The sequence below is a fragment of the Lynx rufus genome, unplaced genomic scaffold (genome assembly GCF_022079265.1).
Source record: "Lynx rufus isolate CCGP_SWC_20201006 ecotype Redwood Valley unplaced genomic scaffold, mLynRuf1.p SCAF_8, whole genome shotgun sequence".
Taxonomy (NCBI): Eukaryota; Metazoa; Chordata; class Mammalia; order Carnivora; family Felidae; genus Lynx; species Lynx rufus.
The window spans coordinates 10985936-11000211 of record NW_025814896.1 but is presented as its reverse complement, the minus strand read 5'-3'; the positions used below and the strand labels follow the sequence as shown (position 1 = coordinate 11000211).

At 55.0% G+C, this 14276-nt stretch overlaps 1 protein-coding gene across 1 annotated transcript; it reads right to left on the bottom strand.

Annotated features, from left to right (window-relative positions):
• Positions 1-4656: 4656 nt before the first annotated feature.
• KCNG1 (potassium voltage-gated channel modifier subfamily G member 1) lies at positions 4657-12932 on the bottom strand. Its single transcript, XM_047067620.1, has 2 exons — positions 12147-12932; positions 4657-5427 (listed from the first exon to the last, which is right to left on the bottom strand). Exons 1-2 carry the CDS (start codon positions 12930-12932, stop codon positions 4657-4659), a joined length of 1557 nt encoding a protein of 518 aa, XP_046923576.1.
• Positions 12933-14276: the final 1344 nt, after the last annotated feature.

Here is a 14276-nt window from a genome sequence, read left to right as displayed (position 1 = left end):
CTGACAGAGCGGGAGAGGCAGGAGAACTAGTGTTGGGAGGAACCGTGTTTGTTTCTGAAGGAAAACATGCATGAGGCCATTTTAGCAAATGGAGAGCTGAGTGAAAACCATGCTTTCTTTGGCTGGTGTCCTCCTCCAGGCTCCTCCAGCCCCCGGGCCTGCACCCCCAACATTCCATATGTTTCCATGTATCTTCTTCGTGTGTCCTTTCGCCATCAGATGAGCAGCACCCCTGGGGCAGGGACTGGGTCCAGTTCCGTTGTTTTGTTTGTTTTGTGCCCAGTTGCCGTGATCACGCCTGCTTCAGAGTAAGTGCTCTGGAAATGTTTGTTCAGAGCATCTACTTTGCAGATCTGAGTTTTCTCCCTGGGAGGAAGGATGTTCCCAGCAGGGACGTGTTTCCATGCCCATGTGTTCCCTCGACAGCTGGTGGAATGTCCCGATCTTCCCCGCCTCTTGGCCTTTGCACTGGCTGTGCCCTCTGCTTGGATTGCTGTCCATCTCCCTCCTCCAGGTCCCTTTTACTTACTTTGTAGTTTTTAAAATGTTTGTTTATTTCGAGCATGCACCAGAGCAGGGAAAGGGCAGAGAGAGAGAGAATCCCAAGCAGGCTCTGCACTGTCAGCGTGGAGCCCAATGCGGGGCTCCAACCCACGAACCGTGAGATCACGACCTGAGCTGAAATCATGAGTCGCGCTCTCAACTGACTGAGCCACCCAGGTGCTTCCTCCAGGTCCCCTTTTAAATGCCACCTCCTCAGGGAGTCCTTCCCTCACTCCCTCTCTCTTTTTTTTTTTTAAAGTTTTTTTTTTTAATTTAAATAATTTCTACACCCAATGTGGGACTCAAACTCACAACCCCGAGATCAAGAGTTGCGTGCTCTCTCGCTGAGCCAGCCAAACGCCCCCCTTCCTTGACCCTCTTAAGTGGCTGTTCTCCCTGGTCCCAGTCACTCCTTGCCAGGTCACTCTGTGCTTACCGACGTCAGAAATTATTGTCTTCGGTTCACGTGGTCCACTGCGGCGGGAGGTGGTCTTGGTGACTTCCCTGATCCCCCTCAGGGGGACGGGTGCCCATGCCCCAGCAGCTGTGAGTGCCAGGTGCTCAAAGCCCCCACCTGCACTTCTTGGGAGACTTGCCCTTGGCCAGTTGGAGTTGTCTTTCAGGATATGCGGTGGGGGGTGGTCAGGGGTAGGATCAGAACCAGGGAGGGGCAAGTTGGGGCCAAATCATGTCAAGTGCCACGGCACTTGCCTTTACTTAAAATTCTGATATTTTTTTCACCATGGATTTAGGGTATTAATTTTGATTTTTTTTTTTAAAGATTTTCTTTTTTAAAGTATTCTCTACACCTAACGTGGGGCTCGAACCCACAAACCCGAGATCAAGAGTTGCATGCTCTACCGGATGAGCCAGCCAGGTGCCCCTAATTTTGATTTTTACAAAACACTGCATTAAAATCTGATTTATCTTGATTACTGAGTCTTTTTTGGCTTCCCCTTAAATTCTCTGCTTAAGGGGACAAGTCCTGAACCTGCTCAGAGGTAGGGCCTGAGAATCTGTATTATTAAATTGCCTTCCCAAACCCCTGCTGCAAGTCTTAGAGAAGCTCCGAGCTAAATTAGAGATAGGGGAGAACCACGTGACCTAAGAAAGAAAACAAATTAGGAAAGGCCTTCGTTGTTTCCCATAGAGCAATGAGTTCGCACACCATCGTCCCAGCTGTAGGGAGTCAGATGCCTGTCCCAGGGTCAAAAGGGAAGGCTCAGTAGGGCAGGGGCAAGGAATTTGCCCCCATGCTCCCATGAGAAGGGGTCTTTTTTTTAAATTTTTTTTTTTTCAACGTTTATTTATTTTTGGGACAGAGAGAGACAGAGCATGAACGGGGCAGGGGCAGAGAGAGAGGGAGACACAGAATCGGAAACAGGCTCCAGGCTCCGAGCCATCAGCCCAGAGCCCGACGCGGGGCTCGAACTCACGGACCGCGAGATCGTGACCTGGCTGAAGTCGGACGCTTAACCGACTGCGCCACCCAGGCGCCCCGAGAAGGGGTCTTATATTCAGTGTGATTTGGAGCTGGGCTTTCTGCATTACATTCCACATTGCCAGGGAAAAGTAGAAAAGCCACAGTTGTCAAGTTGGTCACTTTTGTCCTAGAAGCAGCAGGTTAAGTGTTCCAAGGCCTCCTACTTCTTAATTAGGGCCAAAGACCCTCAACCCCTCTCTGGGTGTGAGGGTCAGTGTCTAGAGCTCCTCTGTCCCTCAAGGGAGGTCTGGAGAGGTGCCCAAGTCTGGGCCTCTATCTTGGCCACCAGCGCAGATCAGAATCTGTGGAAGAACATGCAGACGTCTCAGCCCTTCAGTGACCCCAGCTCCTTCTCTGCACAACCCCAGACTCTGTCTTCAGTGTGTGTGTGTGTGTGTGTGGGGGGGGCACATCTCCCCCACCAGGGCTGTCCCATTTGGGGCTCCCTCCTCCACCCCAAACGGTATTTGCTTTCCACTCCCCTCCATTTTATACCCCTCTGTGTCACGTTTCGGTCTGTTTAGCATTTTCAATTGACCCCTGTCTCTCACAGCCACTTTGAAGGAGGGGGAGAAGGTCATCCCATAAATCTAAGATATTAGTACTGTGACGGCAGTGCCGGATTGCTTCGGTACCCGCCAGGCTGGGGAAGTTAGAGCTAATTAGTCTGAAAACTTACTTTTCAGGCATGAGTCACTGGAAGCAGGTGTCAGGGGAGCCTTTAACAAGGCCCTCGTGACTCAAATGATGTTTCCACTCTGCACTGCTGTGTGTACATCGTGCTGAGATGGCCATGCCCCTCCGCCCAAGACAGAGAGAGGGACGTGCTTGAAGGCCTGTCTACTTCCGGGCCCTCTGTCCCATCTCCCTCCACTCATTCATTCGTTCATTCCACGGGTGTTTCGGGAGCACCTATTAGGTGCCAGGCCCTGTGCCGGGTGCTGGGAATCGGCAGTGCGAGTGGGGCTCACAGTGCGAGAGCAGTGCTGACCTCCTCGTGCGGGAGACAGCCCATAACTGAGCGGCAGAGAATAAAGGGCACCGGGGAAGGTCGACAGGTGGATGAGGAAGCTCAAGCAGGGTAGGAGGGAGTTGGGGGGAGAGACTGGTGTGCATTCTTTAGAGAGGTGGGCAGGGAGGCGAGGGAAGGGGCAGCCTCGCGGTGTTCTTTGGGAAGGGCATTCCCAGCAGAGGGATCCGCAGGTGTGAAGGCCGGAGCTGGGAACCGGCTGGGTGGGTCAGAAGGGCTGAGGCCCCTGTGGCTGGGGGCGGTGAGCAAAGCAGACAGAGGTGGGTGACGAGGCTGGAGAGGAGGGCGGGGCCTGGGTCACTCAGGGCATTTGGGCTTTATTCTCGATGTAATGGATGGCCACTGGTGGACTCAGGCAGGACAGTGAGGTGGTCAGATTTGTGTCAGAGCGTGCTTCCTGCTGCCGGCCCAGGGGAGGGGCGGTGGCCAAGGCAGTAGCGGCTTTGTGATGAAGAAAGCAATGTTGCCCTGCCTGTGAGGGTGACAGCAGGCTGTGGCCGTGCCCTGGGGGTGAAGCCCCCTCCCTGTCCAGGCACAGGGGGCTCTGATGCCCTCGAGCTGAGGAAATCTGTTGGCGGGCTGGGGGTCTCTCTATGATGCATCACCCACACTACCTGACATTCCCAGTCAGAGGGGTTGTCTTTGCTTCCCAGACTGCCCAGGGGACCACGGCCACCTTCGCAAAGCATCCAACCTACTCTAGGTGTAGATTCAGGTAAATGATTTAAAGCATTTTTTTTTTAAAAGAATGTGACACTAAATGTGGATAGAAAAGAAAATCCACAGTGGTTTTAAAAAATAAAATGAAGTGACTTCTCCTTTATAATCAGCGATGCTGACAGGCCCCCTTGGCGTCTACTTAACTGCTGGGGTGCCTTGGGGGAAAGTCGGAGAATCGTAAGGTACAAGGAAGAGAACAGAGGATATGAGAGGAGGGAAAAGGAGGAAGAGAGGCCAGGAAAGTGAGAGGAATCGAAAACTAGGGGAGGATATGTGGTATTTATTGGCCATTTCCCCAAAGGCCTCTGTTGTCTCTCTTTTCCCCAACGCCCCCTGGGCCCCACCAGGCCTGAACGACCCAAGGAAACAGGCCCCTGTACTCCCAGTACCGGCCCTGGCTGGCTTTGCAAACAGCTTCCTCTCTTCAGAGCCCTGGGGAAGGCATTTTCTCTCTTTTTCACTGGTTTTCTTTAATTGCATACGATCCACACTACACACAGACATTTGCTGTTGCCATTTGTATTTTTTTCTCCAGGCAGGCCCATGAAGCAAGTCTTTGCTGGGCATGTTATGTACATGGTGGAAAGAACAAACAGACATGGGGGGGTGGGGGGTGGCGGGGGTGCTGGGCTCCCGGCCAGCTTCCGCTTCACTTGTGGAGGCAGAGTGGCAGGGGCTCCTCTGTGGGCCTTGCAGGCTTCCTCCTCGGGGTGTGGTTCCAGTCGGTTCTGTGCCAGGGCCGCGCTCGGAGCAGCACGTGCCTGAAGACGCTTCTGATAGTGACGGCAGTAGCTTCAGGCCGCAGAGGGCAGGCAGGCGGAGCTGGGGGTATCCTGGCGGCGGCGGCGGCGGCGGCGGCGGCGGGGTGTGTCCTCTGGGCTCAGTTGTTGTCTCTGGTGTCCGAGGAGGCACTTCCGAACAAGATGTCACTGTCGTGCGACATGCTGCTCAGCTGCGACTTGGTCTTGATGAGGAACTGCGCCCTCCGGAACATCACCCTCTCCTGCTCCTGCTTGAGCTCCAGGTAGGAGCGCGAGAAGGTGTGGAAGATGGAGGTCACCGGGAAGGCCATGAGCAGGATGCCGCTGAGGATGCTGCTGAGCGCCACCACCTGGCCGGGCGTGCTCCGGGGCACCATGTCGCCGTAGCCCACGGTTGTCATGGTGATGACGGCCCACCAGTAGCAGGCAGGGATGCTGGTGAACTCGGGGCTGCCGGCCATCTCGTTCTCGATGACGTAGAGAAGGGGGGCAAAGAGGGCGATGGCCACGCAGAGGAAGAGCAGCAGGAGCCCGAACTCGCGGGTGCAGCGGCGGGCCGTGAGCCCCAGCGTCTGCAGCCCCAGGGAGTGGCGGGCCAGGCGCATGACGTACAGGATACGCAGCGCCCGCAGGACCCGCAGCACCAGCCCCACCTTGTCCAGGTAGCTGTTGCCCGCGCCGGGCTTGCGGCGGCCCGCGGAGGCGCCGTCCACCAGCAGGGTGATGTAGTAGGGCAGGATGGCCACCATGTCGATCAGCGTCAGCGGGCTCCGCAGGAAGGCGAACTTGCTGGGCGCCTGGATGAGCCGCAGGAGGAACTCGAGGGAGAACCAGCCCACGCACACCGACTCCACAATGAAGACGTTGCGGCACATCTGCGAGCACCGGCCCTGGGAGAGAGGCAGGGAGGTCAGGGGGAGAGGTCAGCCGTCCTCCCAGCGAGGCCGTTGCGTGCTATGCCCCGGCCCCCCTCTAGTGAGGCTCCCTTCCTGGGCCACGCCGGCCAGGCCGAGGGCTGCAAGCACCTGCATCCACCGCTCTTCATCTCTCTCTGGAGGCCACACCGGGCTCCTGGATTCCAGGCCCCGCCCCCAGACCCCAGGCCCCGCCCCTGGATTCCAGACCCCGCCCCTGGATCCTGGAGCCCGCCCCCGGATTCCAGACCCCCACACCCCAGATTCCATACCCCCGCCCCCGGACTCCAGGCCCCGCCCTTGGATTCCAGACCCCGCCCCCCAGATTCCATACCCCCCTCCAGGCCCCACCCCCGGACTCCAAGCCCCTCCCTTGGACCGCACACCCCAGATTCCATACCTCCCCCCCCCCCCCCCTCCCCCCCCCCCCCCCCCCCGGCCCCGGACTCCAGGCCCCGCCCTTGGATTCCAGACCCCACATCCTGGATTCCAGACTCCCGCCCCCAGACTCCAGGCCATGCCCCTGGATTCCATACCCCCCCCCACCCCCCCCCCGCCGACTCCAGGCCCCCCCCCGCCCTTGGACTCCAGGCCCCGCCCTTGGATTCTAGACCCCGCCCCCGGATTCCAGACCCCACACCCCAGATTCCATACCCCCGCCCCCGGACTCCAGGCCCCGCCCTTGGATTCCAGACCCCGCCCCCCAGATGCCATACCCCCCTCCAGGCCCCGCCCTTGGATTCCAGGCCCCACCCCCGGACTCCAAGCCCCTCCCTTGGATTCCAGACCCCGCCCCTGGGTTCCAGACCGCACACCCCAGATTCCATACCCCCCCCCCCCCCCCCCCCCCGGCCCCGGACTCCAGGCCCCGCCCTTGGATTCCAGACCCCACATCCCAGATTCCAGACTCCCGCCCCCAGACTCCAGGCCATGCCCCTGGATTCCAGACCCCACCCCCCAGATTCCAGGTCCCACCCCTGGATTCAAGACCCCAGAAGGGCTGCCTCCTTGACTCCACCCCTGGAGTGTCTGATAGGTGTCTCAAACTTATGCCCCAAAGTGGCTCCTGATTTTTTTTAAGTTCTTTTTATTGATTTTATTGGCTATAATTGACACAATATTGTGTAAGCGTCAGGTGTACAACATGTTGATTTGATACATCTATAATATTGCAATATGATTACCACCACAACCTTAAGCTAACACCTTTATCACCTTGTGAAACTATCATTTCTTTTTTGGGGGGTGGAAACCCATTAAGATTTAGCCTCTTTGGGCTCTTGCTTTCCCCTGCACACCTGCCCACCAGTGCTGTCCCTTCTTAGCTATCCACCTTGCCAGTTGCTGGGGTCTGGGAGACTCAGCCACATTCTAACCCCTCTCAAATGATCCTCAGGAAATCTGGTTGGTTCTTCACTTAAAATTATTTTGGGGCATGTAGGTGGCTCAGTCGGTTAAGTGTCCGCCTCCTGATTTTGGCTCAGGTCATGATCTCTCGGTCTGTTGTCACAAAGCCTGCTTGGAATTCTCTCTCTCCCTCGCTCTCTTCCTCAAAATAAGTAAATAAACATTTAAAAAAATAAAATGATTCCAGAATCAAACCACTTCTCATATGTCTGGTGCCCTCACCTTGGTCCAGCCACCGTTCTCTCTTGCCTGGACAGTCGCAGGCACCTCTTTCCTGGGATCCCTGGTCCCTACAGTTTATTTTGCACACAGCCAGAGTGATGCTGAGAACATGAATCAGATCCTGTCCATTCTCTGCTCAGCACCTTCCATGGCTCACAGAGATAGCTTGGAGTCCTTTCTGGGACACATGGCCTTGCTGCTACCTCTCCCACTCCCTAGCCCCCCTCCTGCCCTGTTCCTGTGCTCCAGCCTACACCCGGGGCTCCCTGCACCCCCAAGCCAGGCCTGGAGTTTCTGCTCCCCCTGTGGGAGTCTTCTTCCCGGAGACACCCACATGGCTCTGCCCTCCTTTCCTCCAGCTCTTTGCCTCATTATCACCTTCCCAGGGAGGTCTTTCCTGATCCTCACCCTGATTAAAAGTCCCCTCCTCCCTTTGTCCTCCACCCTGATTCCCCTTTTCCTGCTCTGTTCAGAGGGCTCATCATCTCTTAATATGCTTTATAAGTTACTTATTTGTCATGTTTATTGTCAGTTTCCACCCTCCACCTCCCCTGTTCCCCTGACCCAGCTGATTATAGCCCCACAGGGAGGGGCAGCTGTGTTCTCTCTCTGTTCACCCTCAGGACGCCAGTGACTGGAGCGGCCTGGCACGTGACAGGTGACCAATTCATGTTGGTCACCAGAATGGATGGAAGCACATGGGACTGGCGTTTATTTATCTATTATTATTATTTTTAAAGTTTATGTATTTATTTTGAGAGAGACAGAGAGAATGTGAGCAGGGGAGGGGCAGGGAAAGCGGGAGGATTTCAAGCAGGCTCCAGAGTGGAGCCCAAGAGGGGCTCGAACTCCTGAAACTGTGAGATCGTGACCTGAGCCAAAATCCAGAGTTGGACGCTCAACCCACTGAGCCACCCAGGTGCCCCGGGAGTGGCGTTTAGATGGGAGTGCCAACTCAAGGCCAGGTGGGCAAAGGGAGCCCAAGAGAGGTGGGCACGGGGGTGGGGGGTGGGGGTGGCGGCCTGCCAGAGAACACAGCTGTCCTGCTAAGTACCTCCTGACGACTGTCCCAGGAGAATTCAGGCTGCTGCCTCACCAAAGTCTGCAGGGGGGCTGGACATCTGGAGTTGTGCGTGAAATTCCTACGTTTTAAATGTTGCGATAATTCAATACAGAGAAACCACTCTGTGGGCCACTCAAACGCATCTGTGTGCCGCATCTGGCATACGGGCTGCCAGCGGGTCTCTCTGGTCTGCAATGGGACTGGGCGGGTAGACCGTCCCCAGTGGCTTCAGACCTCCGTCTGACAGAGTGGGCAGGTGCGTGTGGTGCCAGCCTGGGCACCTGTCATTCCTGGGCACAGCTGGGTTCTAGGAGGCTTGCGATAGCAGCTCTCTCTAGGAATACGTTAGAGGCTGGAGAGATGAACTAGGCCTGGGTGGGGCTCTGAGGTCCCGGTCCTCTGTGATGGGAAGCCCCCTCCTCTAGAAAGCCCTCCTGGAGTGTGCCCCCTCGAAGTATCCCCAGCACAGTTGGCGGGCCTCTCCTGAGAGCCCCCTTGGCTTGGGTCTCACGCTCAGGGTCACAGGGGGTATCCCCGTCCCTCCTGCACTAGACCTGAAGTCCCTGTAGCTGGAATACTCATTCTGGTCACCCTGCGATGCCTGGCGATGCCTGAAGACAGTGCAATACACTCAAAGGTGTGCTCAGGGAGCAAGTGAAACAGTGAATCCCACTGGTCTCCAAAATGAAGTCAAAGAATGGCATTTTCGGTGAATCATGAAGAAGTCCAGGCATGATTTAAAAAAAAAAAAAAAAGCAAGGGTCAGAAGTTGAACAGAACAGTGGCTTTATTGGTATTTTCCTGGTAAAATCAGGATTGCCTATGTTGGAGTGAAGAAGAAATTTATGCTACACACAGGTGCTTTCGGACAGGTCTCAAACAATGAGCCTTTTCTCTTTCTTTTTTTGGCAGGTGCATGTAATCCTTATCGTTAGCACTTCCTGCACGCTCCAGCACCAGGCATCATTCCAATCACTTCCCTAGACTCGCTCAGAAAGTGAGGCACAGAGAGGTTAAATAACTCGTCCACAGACACACAGCCAGAGTGGACAAAACGGGATCCAAATTCAGGCCATCTTCATCATTCCCCCTTCTGCTTATCAAAAATTAATTTTACTGGTCGAGTGCTGCTTCTTTTCAATACTTATTTTAAAAATTCAAAGTACAGGGGTGCCTGGCAGCTCAGTCTGACTTCGGCTCAGGTCATGATCTCACGGTTCACAGGTTTGAGCCCCGCGTCGGGCTCTGCTGACAGCTCAGAGCCTGGAGCCCCTGCTTTAGATTCTGTGTCTCCCTCTCTCTCTCTCTCTGCCCCTCCCCTGTTCGTGCTCTCTCTCAAAAATAAATAAACATTAAAAAATTTAAACAATTTATTTATTTATTTATTTATTTATTTATTTATTTATTTATTTATTTTTTCAACGTTTTTTATTTATTTTTGGGACAGAGAGAGACAGAGCATGAACGGGGGAGGGGCAGAGAGAGAGGGAGACACAGAATCGGAAACAGGCTCCAGGCTCCGAGCCATCAGCCCAGAGCCCGACGCGGGGCTCGAACTCACGGACCGCGAGATCGTGACCTGGCTGAAGTCGGACGCTTAACCGACTGCGCCACCCAGGCGCCCCAAAAAATTTAAACAATTTAATGTATACAAAAGCCCTAGAAACCCCCCATGTATCATGAATGCAACAGTTGGTGTTACTTCCTTCATAACATATGTACACAGAAAAGTCCTCGTGTGGTGAGCAGTTCCAATGTTCCATCAGAGTTCACGTGAAGCACTTAGCACATGCAGGGTACACAGCCAGTGCTCAATAAATGCTGGCTTGGCGCTATTTTTATGTTGAGTTCACACAACCATACCTATTTCTCCATTGCCTATACAGTTTGTACCTGTCTGAATGTTTTGGTCTTGAAACTTGCTTCTAGAATCGTCCCTCCCCACCACCCCTCCCACCCATATGGGGAAAGGGTCCCAACTCAAAAGCCCAAAGGTCTCATACACTACGAAGTTGAACTGGGAAGCACACACTTTCCGTAGACTCACCGCCCCCCAAGAGCTGCTGTGTGGACTGCACAGGGGGCACAGGCCAGAAGGCCTGCTGTATACATTTTGAGAGGCTGAGAGTTCAAATTAAAAAAAATTTTTTTTTAATGTTTATTCATTTTTGAGACAGAGAGAGACAGAGCATGAATGGGGGAGGGGCAGAGAGAGAGGGAGGCACAGAATCGGAAGCAGGCTCCAGGCTCTGAGCCATCAGCCCAGAGCCCGACGCGGGGCTCGAACTCACAGACCGTGAGATCGTGACCTGAGGTGAAGTCGGACGCTCAACCGACTGAGCCACCCAGGCGCCCCAGAGAGTTCAAATTTTTAAATGAAAAACACCTACTTTTATTTTTAAAAATTTTTAGAATTTTTTTTTTTTTTTTTTTGAGAGAGCGAGAGACAGTGCGAGCAGGGGAGGGGCAGAGAGAATGAGAGAGAATCCCAAGCAGGATCCACACTGCTAGCACAGAGCCAGATGCAGGGCCCGGACTCTTGAGCTATGAGATCATGACCTGAGCTGAAATCAAGGGTCAGATGTGTAACTGATGGAGCCATCCAGGCACCCCCAAAACACCTTAGTTTTAAAAGTTGGCAACCAAGTCAGACTTTTAGGGAGCACGGTACGGGCCAATCACACACTTCCGTGAGGCTCTGTGGAGTCCCAGGCTGCCATGTGGGCCCCGTACTTCCTGGTTTAAGACCACAGGATTTGGATGCAGTCAGACCTGGGTCTGGGCAAGCTGCTGTGCCTCAGCGTTCTGTCACGTGGGTATAAGCACCCCTCCTATACCGGGGTGCTGGAAGTTTCACTGAGAACTTAAGATTTAAGCAGAACTACAGCCCAGCCCCTGGCTCCTAGTAATTGCCTGCCATGTGCTACCCCTGAGACCTGAGCACACACCTCAGTCAGGCCATGGAGCAAACAGGTTACACGTATTTAACACAGAAATGCTCACTATTTGAGCACATGTGCACACACACATACAGCTACCAATAAAAATTACGTTCAGGACCTGGAAAATGGTTCTGGGATATTTACAAAATATACAGATATATATATTTATAGACATATGTTTTTTAGGTTTACTTAATTGTTTTGAGAAAGCCGGAGACAGCACAAGCGGGGGAGGGGCAGAGAGAGAGGGAGACAGAGAATCCCAAGCAGGTTCTGCACCGTCAGTGCAGGAGCCCGGTGCGGGGCTTGAACTCATGAAACCATGAAATCATGACCTGAGCCCAAACCAAGAGTCGTATGCCTAACCAACTGGGTAACCAACAGTCACCCAGGTGCTCCTTAAATATATTTTTTACAACCGTTTATTACTTATTTTTGAGAGAGAGAGTGTGAGCAGGGCGGGGTGCAGAGACAGAAGGAAACAGAAGATCTGAAGTAGGCTCCACGCTGATAGCAGAATCCCATACGGGGCTCAAACTTACCCCCAGATCATGACCTGAGCTGAAGTCAGAGAAAACTCAACCGACCGAGCCACCCAGGCACCCCATTCTGGGCTATTTTTAAACACGGGAATTAGGAAGGCTGAGAGAGGGATCACGTGGGTGAAATAAATTTTGAGGATATATTATGTGTTTAGCCCAGGGGCAGGCACATCATAAATCACATCATCCATGTACTATTCACTCATTTGCTCCTTCCCCAGAGTGGCTGAGCACCTCGTCCGGGCTGGACCCTGTTCTAGACCCCGGGGAGCACAGCGCACACCGGGAGGGGCCCGGGGCTCACGTGTGAACGCGGAGTTGGACAACACGCGTGGAAACAGGCGGTCAGAAGGGACTGGAGATGCTGCTCGGCCAGCGCAGGCCAGGAAGGCCTCCTGGTGGAGGGGACAGTGCGGGCGCGGAGGGTGTGGGCGTCTGGGAGGGAGCGGCCCGCAGGACTGCTTGGTGTCCTGAGTGCAGAGACCCTCCCCGCACGCAGCCCGGGCCCGCGGCTCTTACCTGCTCCTCCTCTTCCCGCAGGCTGGGCAGGGTGCTGATGGACAGGTTGACGGCAGTGACGGTGACGAAGAGCACCGAGAGGCAGGCGAACACCTTGCCCGGCAGCCCGGAGTGCGGCCTCTCCACCATGTCGCGCAGTCTCCGCATGCAGCGGCCCAGGCGGCCCTCGCCCTCGGCCGCGCCCTCGCTGCCGGGGTCCTCGCTGGACGGCGGCTCGTCGTCGTCCTCCTCCGCTCGCTCCACCACGTCGGCGAACTCCTCGATCTTCTGCAGGTAGCGGCGCTTGCAGCAGCCGTCCAGGCGATCCTCGGCGACGCCCCAGTACAGCAGCTCCTCCTGGAAGGACAGGGCGCACATCTCCCGCAGCAGGCGGAGCTTGCCGGCCCGCAGGAAGGTCAGGATGGTGCCGAACGCCCCCGGGTGGCGGTCGAAGAAGAACTCGTTGCAGGTCACGTCGTAGTCATCGCACACGTTCAGGATGTCGTCGAAGTTGGTGCAGGCCTTGAGCTGGCCCAGGCGCGTCAGCGGGAACTCCTCGAGCGTGGTCCAGGGCAGCGAGTACTTGATGCCGCCCACGTTGATGATGATCTGCCGCCGGCGGTCGTCGGGCTGGCCGCCCTGGCGGGGCGCGTCCTGGGGCCGGGGCCGCAGGCGCTGCGCGCGGCGGTAGAAGACGCCCTTGAGGGACTGGCCCTGCGGGAAGAAGGCCGGGTGGAAGGAGGCGTCCGAGGTGCAGCTCAGGGCGCTGTAGTCGTAGTCAGAATTGTCTCCCGGTAAGAGGGTCATTTTGGGCCTTCACATCCCCCTCGGGCCTGGGGGGAGAAGGGAGGAGAGACCCTCAGCGACTCCAGAGCCTGGGCAAGCAGTCCCGAGGCTGCAGACATGTGCTGTTAGGGACCGAACTGTGTCCCCCCCGGATTCATAGGGGAAGCCCTGAGCCCCGCGGGCCAGCAGTAGGAGGCAGGGCCTGTGGTGTGTGTGTGCGCGTGTGTGTGTGTGGTGGGTGATTAGATTTAGATGAAGTCATGAGGGGCGGATGAGTGCCCTTCTAGGGGGGAGGAAGAGACACCAGAGCTCCCCCTCTCCCCACCTTGCAAGGACACAGTGGGAAAACAGCCCTCTCCAAGCCGGGAAGAGAGTCCTCACCAGAAGCCAAGCACACGTGGCACCTTGAACCTGGCCTTCCAACCTCCAGAACCGGGAGCCAGGCATGTCTGTTGTTTCCAGCCCCTGCGTGGGTGTTTTGTGACAGCAGCCCAAGCTGACTAAGACATGCACTTAAGAGTAAAATGAGCAATAGTGTCATTCAGCCTTTATTGCACAGAACGATTCTTCTACATCCCCCTCACTTAGGCCATCAAAACTTACTGAGTGCTCCCGTGGGCCAGGCACTGCTCTAAGCACTGGGGGTTTGCACGGAGTCAGACACGGTCCCTGGCCCCCAACCCCCACCCCCCCGAGCCGACATCCCAATGAACTGCCACACGACATCTGTACTATTACCTACCTAATGCTCTGTTTTAAATTAGCCTGGTTTTTTGTTATCATTGTATTCATGTGGCTTGGAAAGTCAGTTTAGCGTAGACCAGGGGTTCTCGGGCTGATTTTGTTCCCAGGTAGACGTGTGGCAATGTTTTGATGGTCATGACCGGGGGAGGCCACTGACATCTAGTTGATAGGGGCCAAGGGTGCTGCTCAACATCATATGATGAGCCGGCCAGACACCACAGCAGAGAATTCTCTGGCCCCCAAAGCGCACGGTGTGAAGGTGGAGAAGCCCTGATGTGGTGGTTCCTCATGGCCTGGGCAAGTAGTACTTAACCTTGACCTGTTTCAATTTCCTCATCTGTACAGTGGGTAAAACCGCTTGGCCTACTTCCTAGAATTGCTGAGAGGATTCCATGAATTATGTGCATAAGAGCCCCTCGTAACAGTGGCTGGCACATAGATACTCAATCATTTTTGTCTATTGTTACTGTTTGTGTTTATCTGAAAGGGACACCTTGCTTTGCTTCCGTAAGTGGAAAACCTGTATCACTGGCCATAAATAACAGGCAGTGTCCAAAGAAATGCATTAATTATCACAACAGTGTCACAGCTGCTCATGTATCAGCAAACATCATTTTGGGG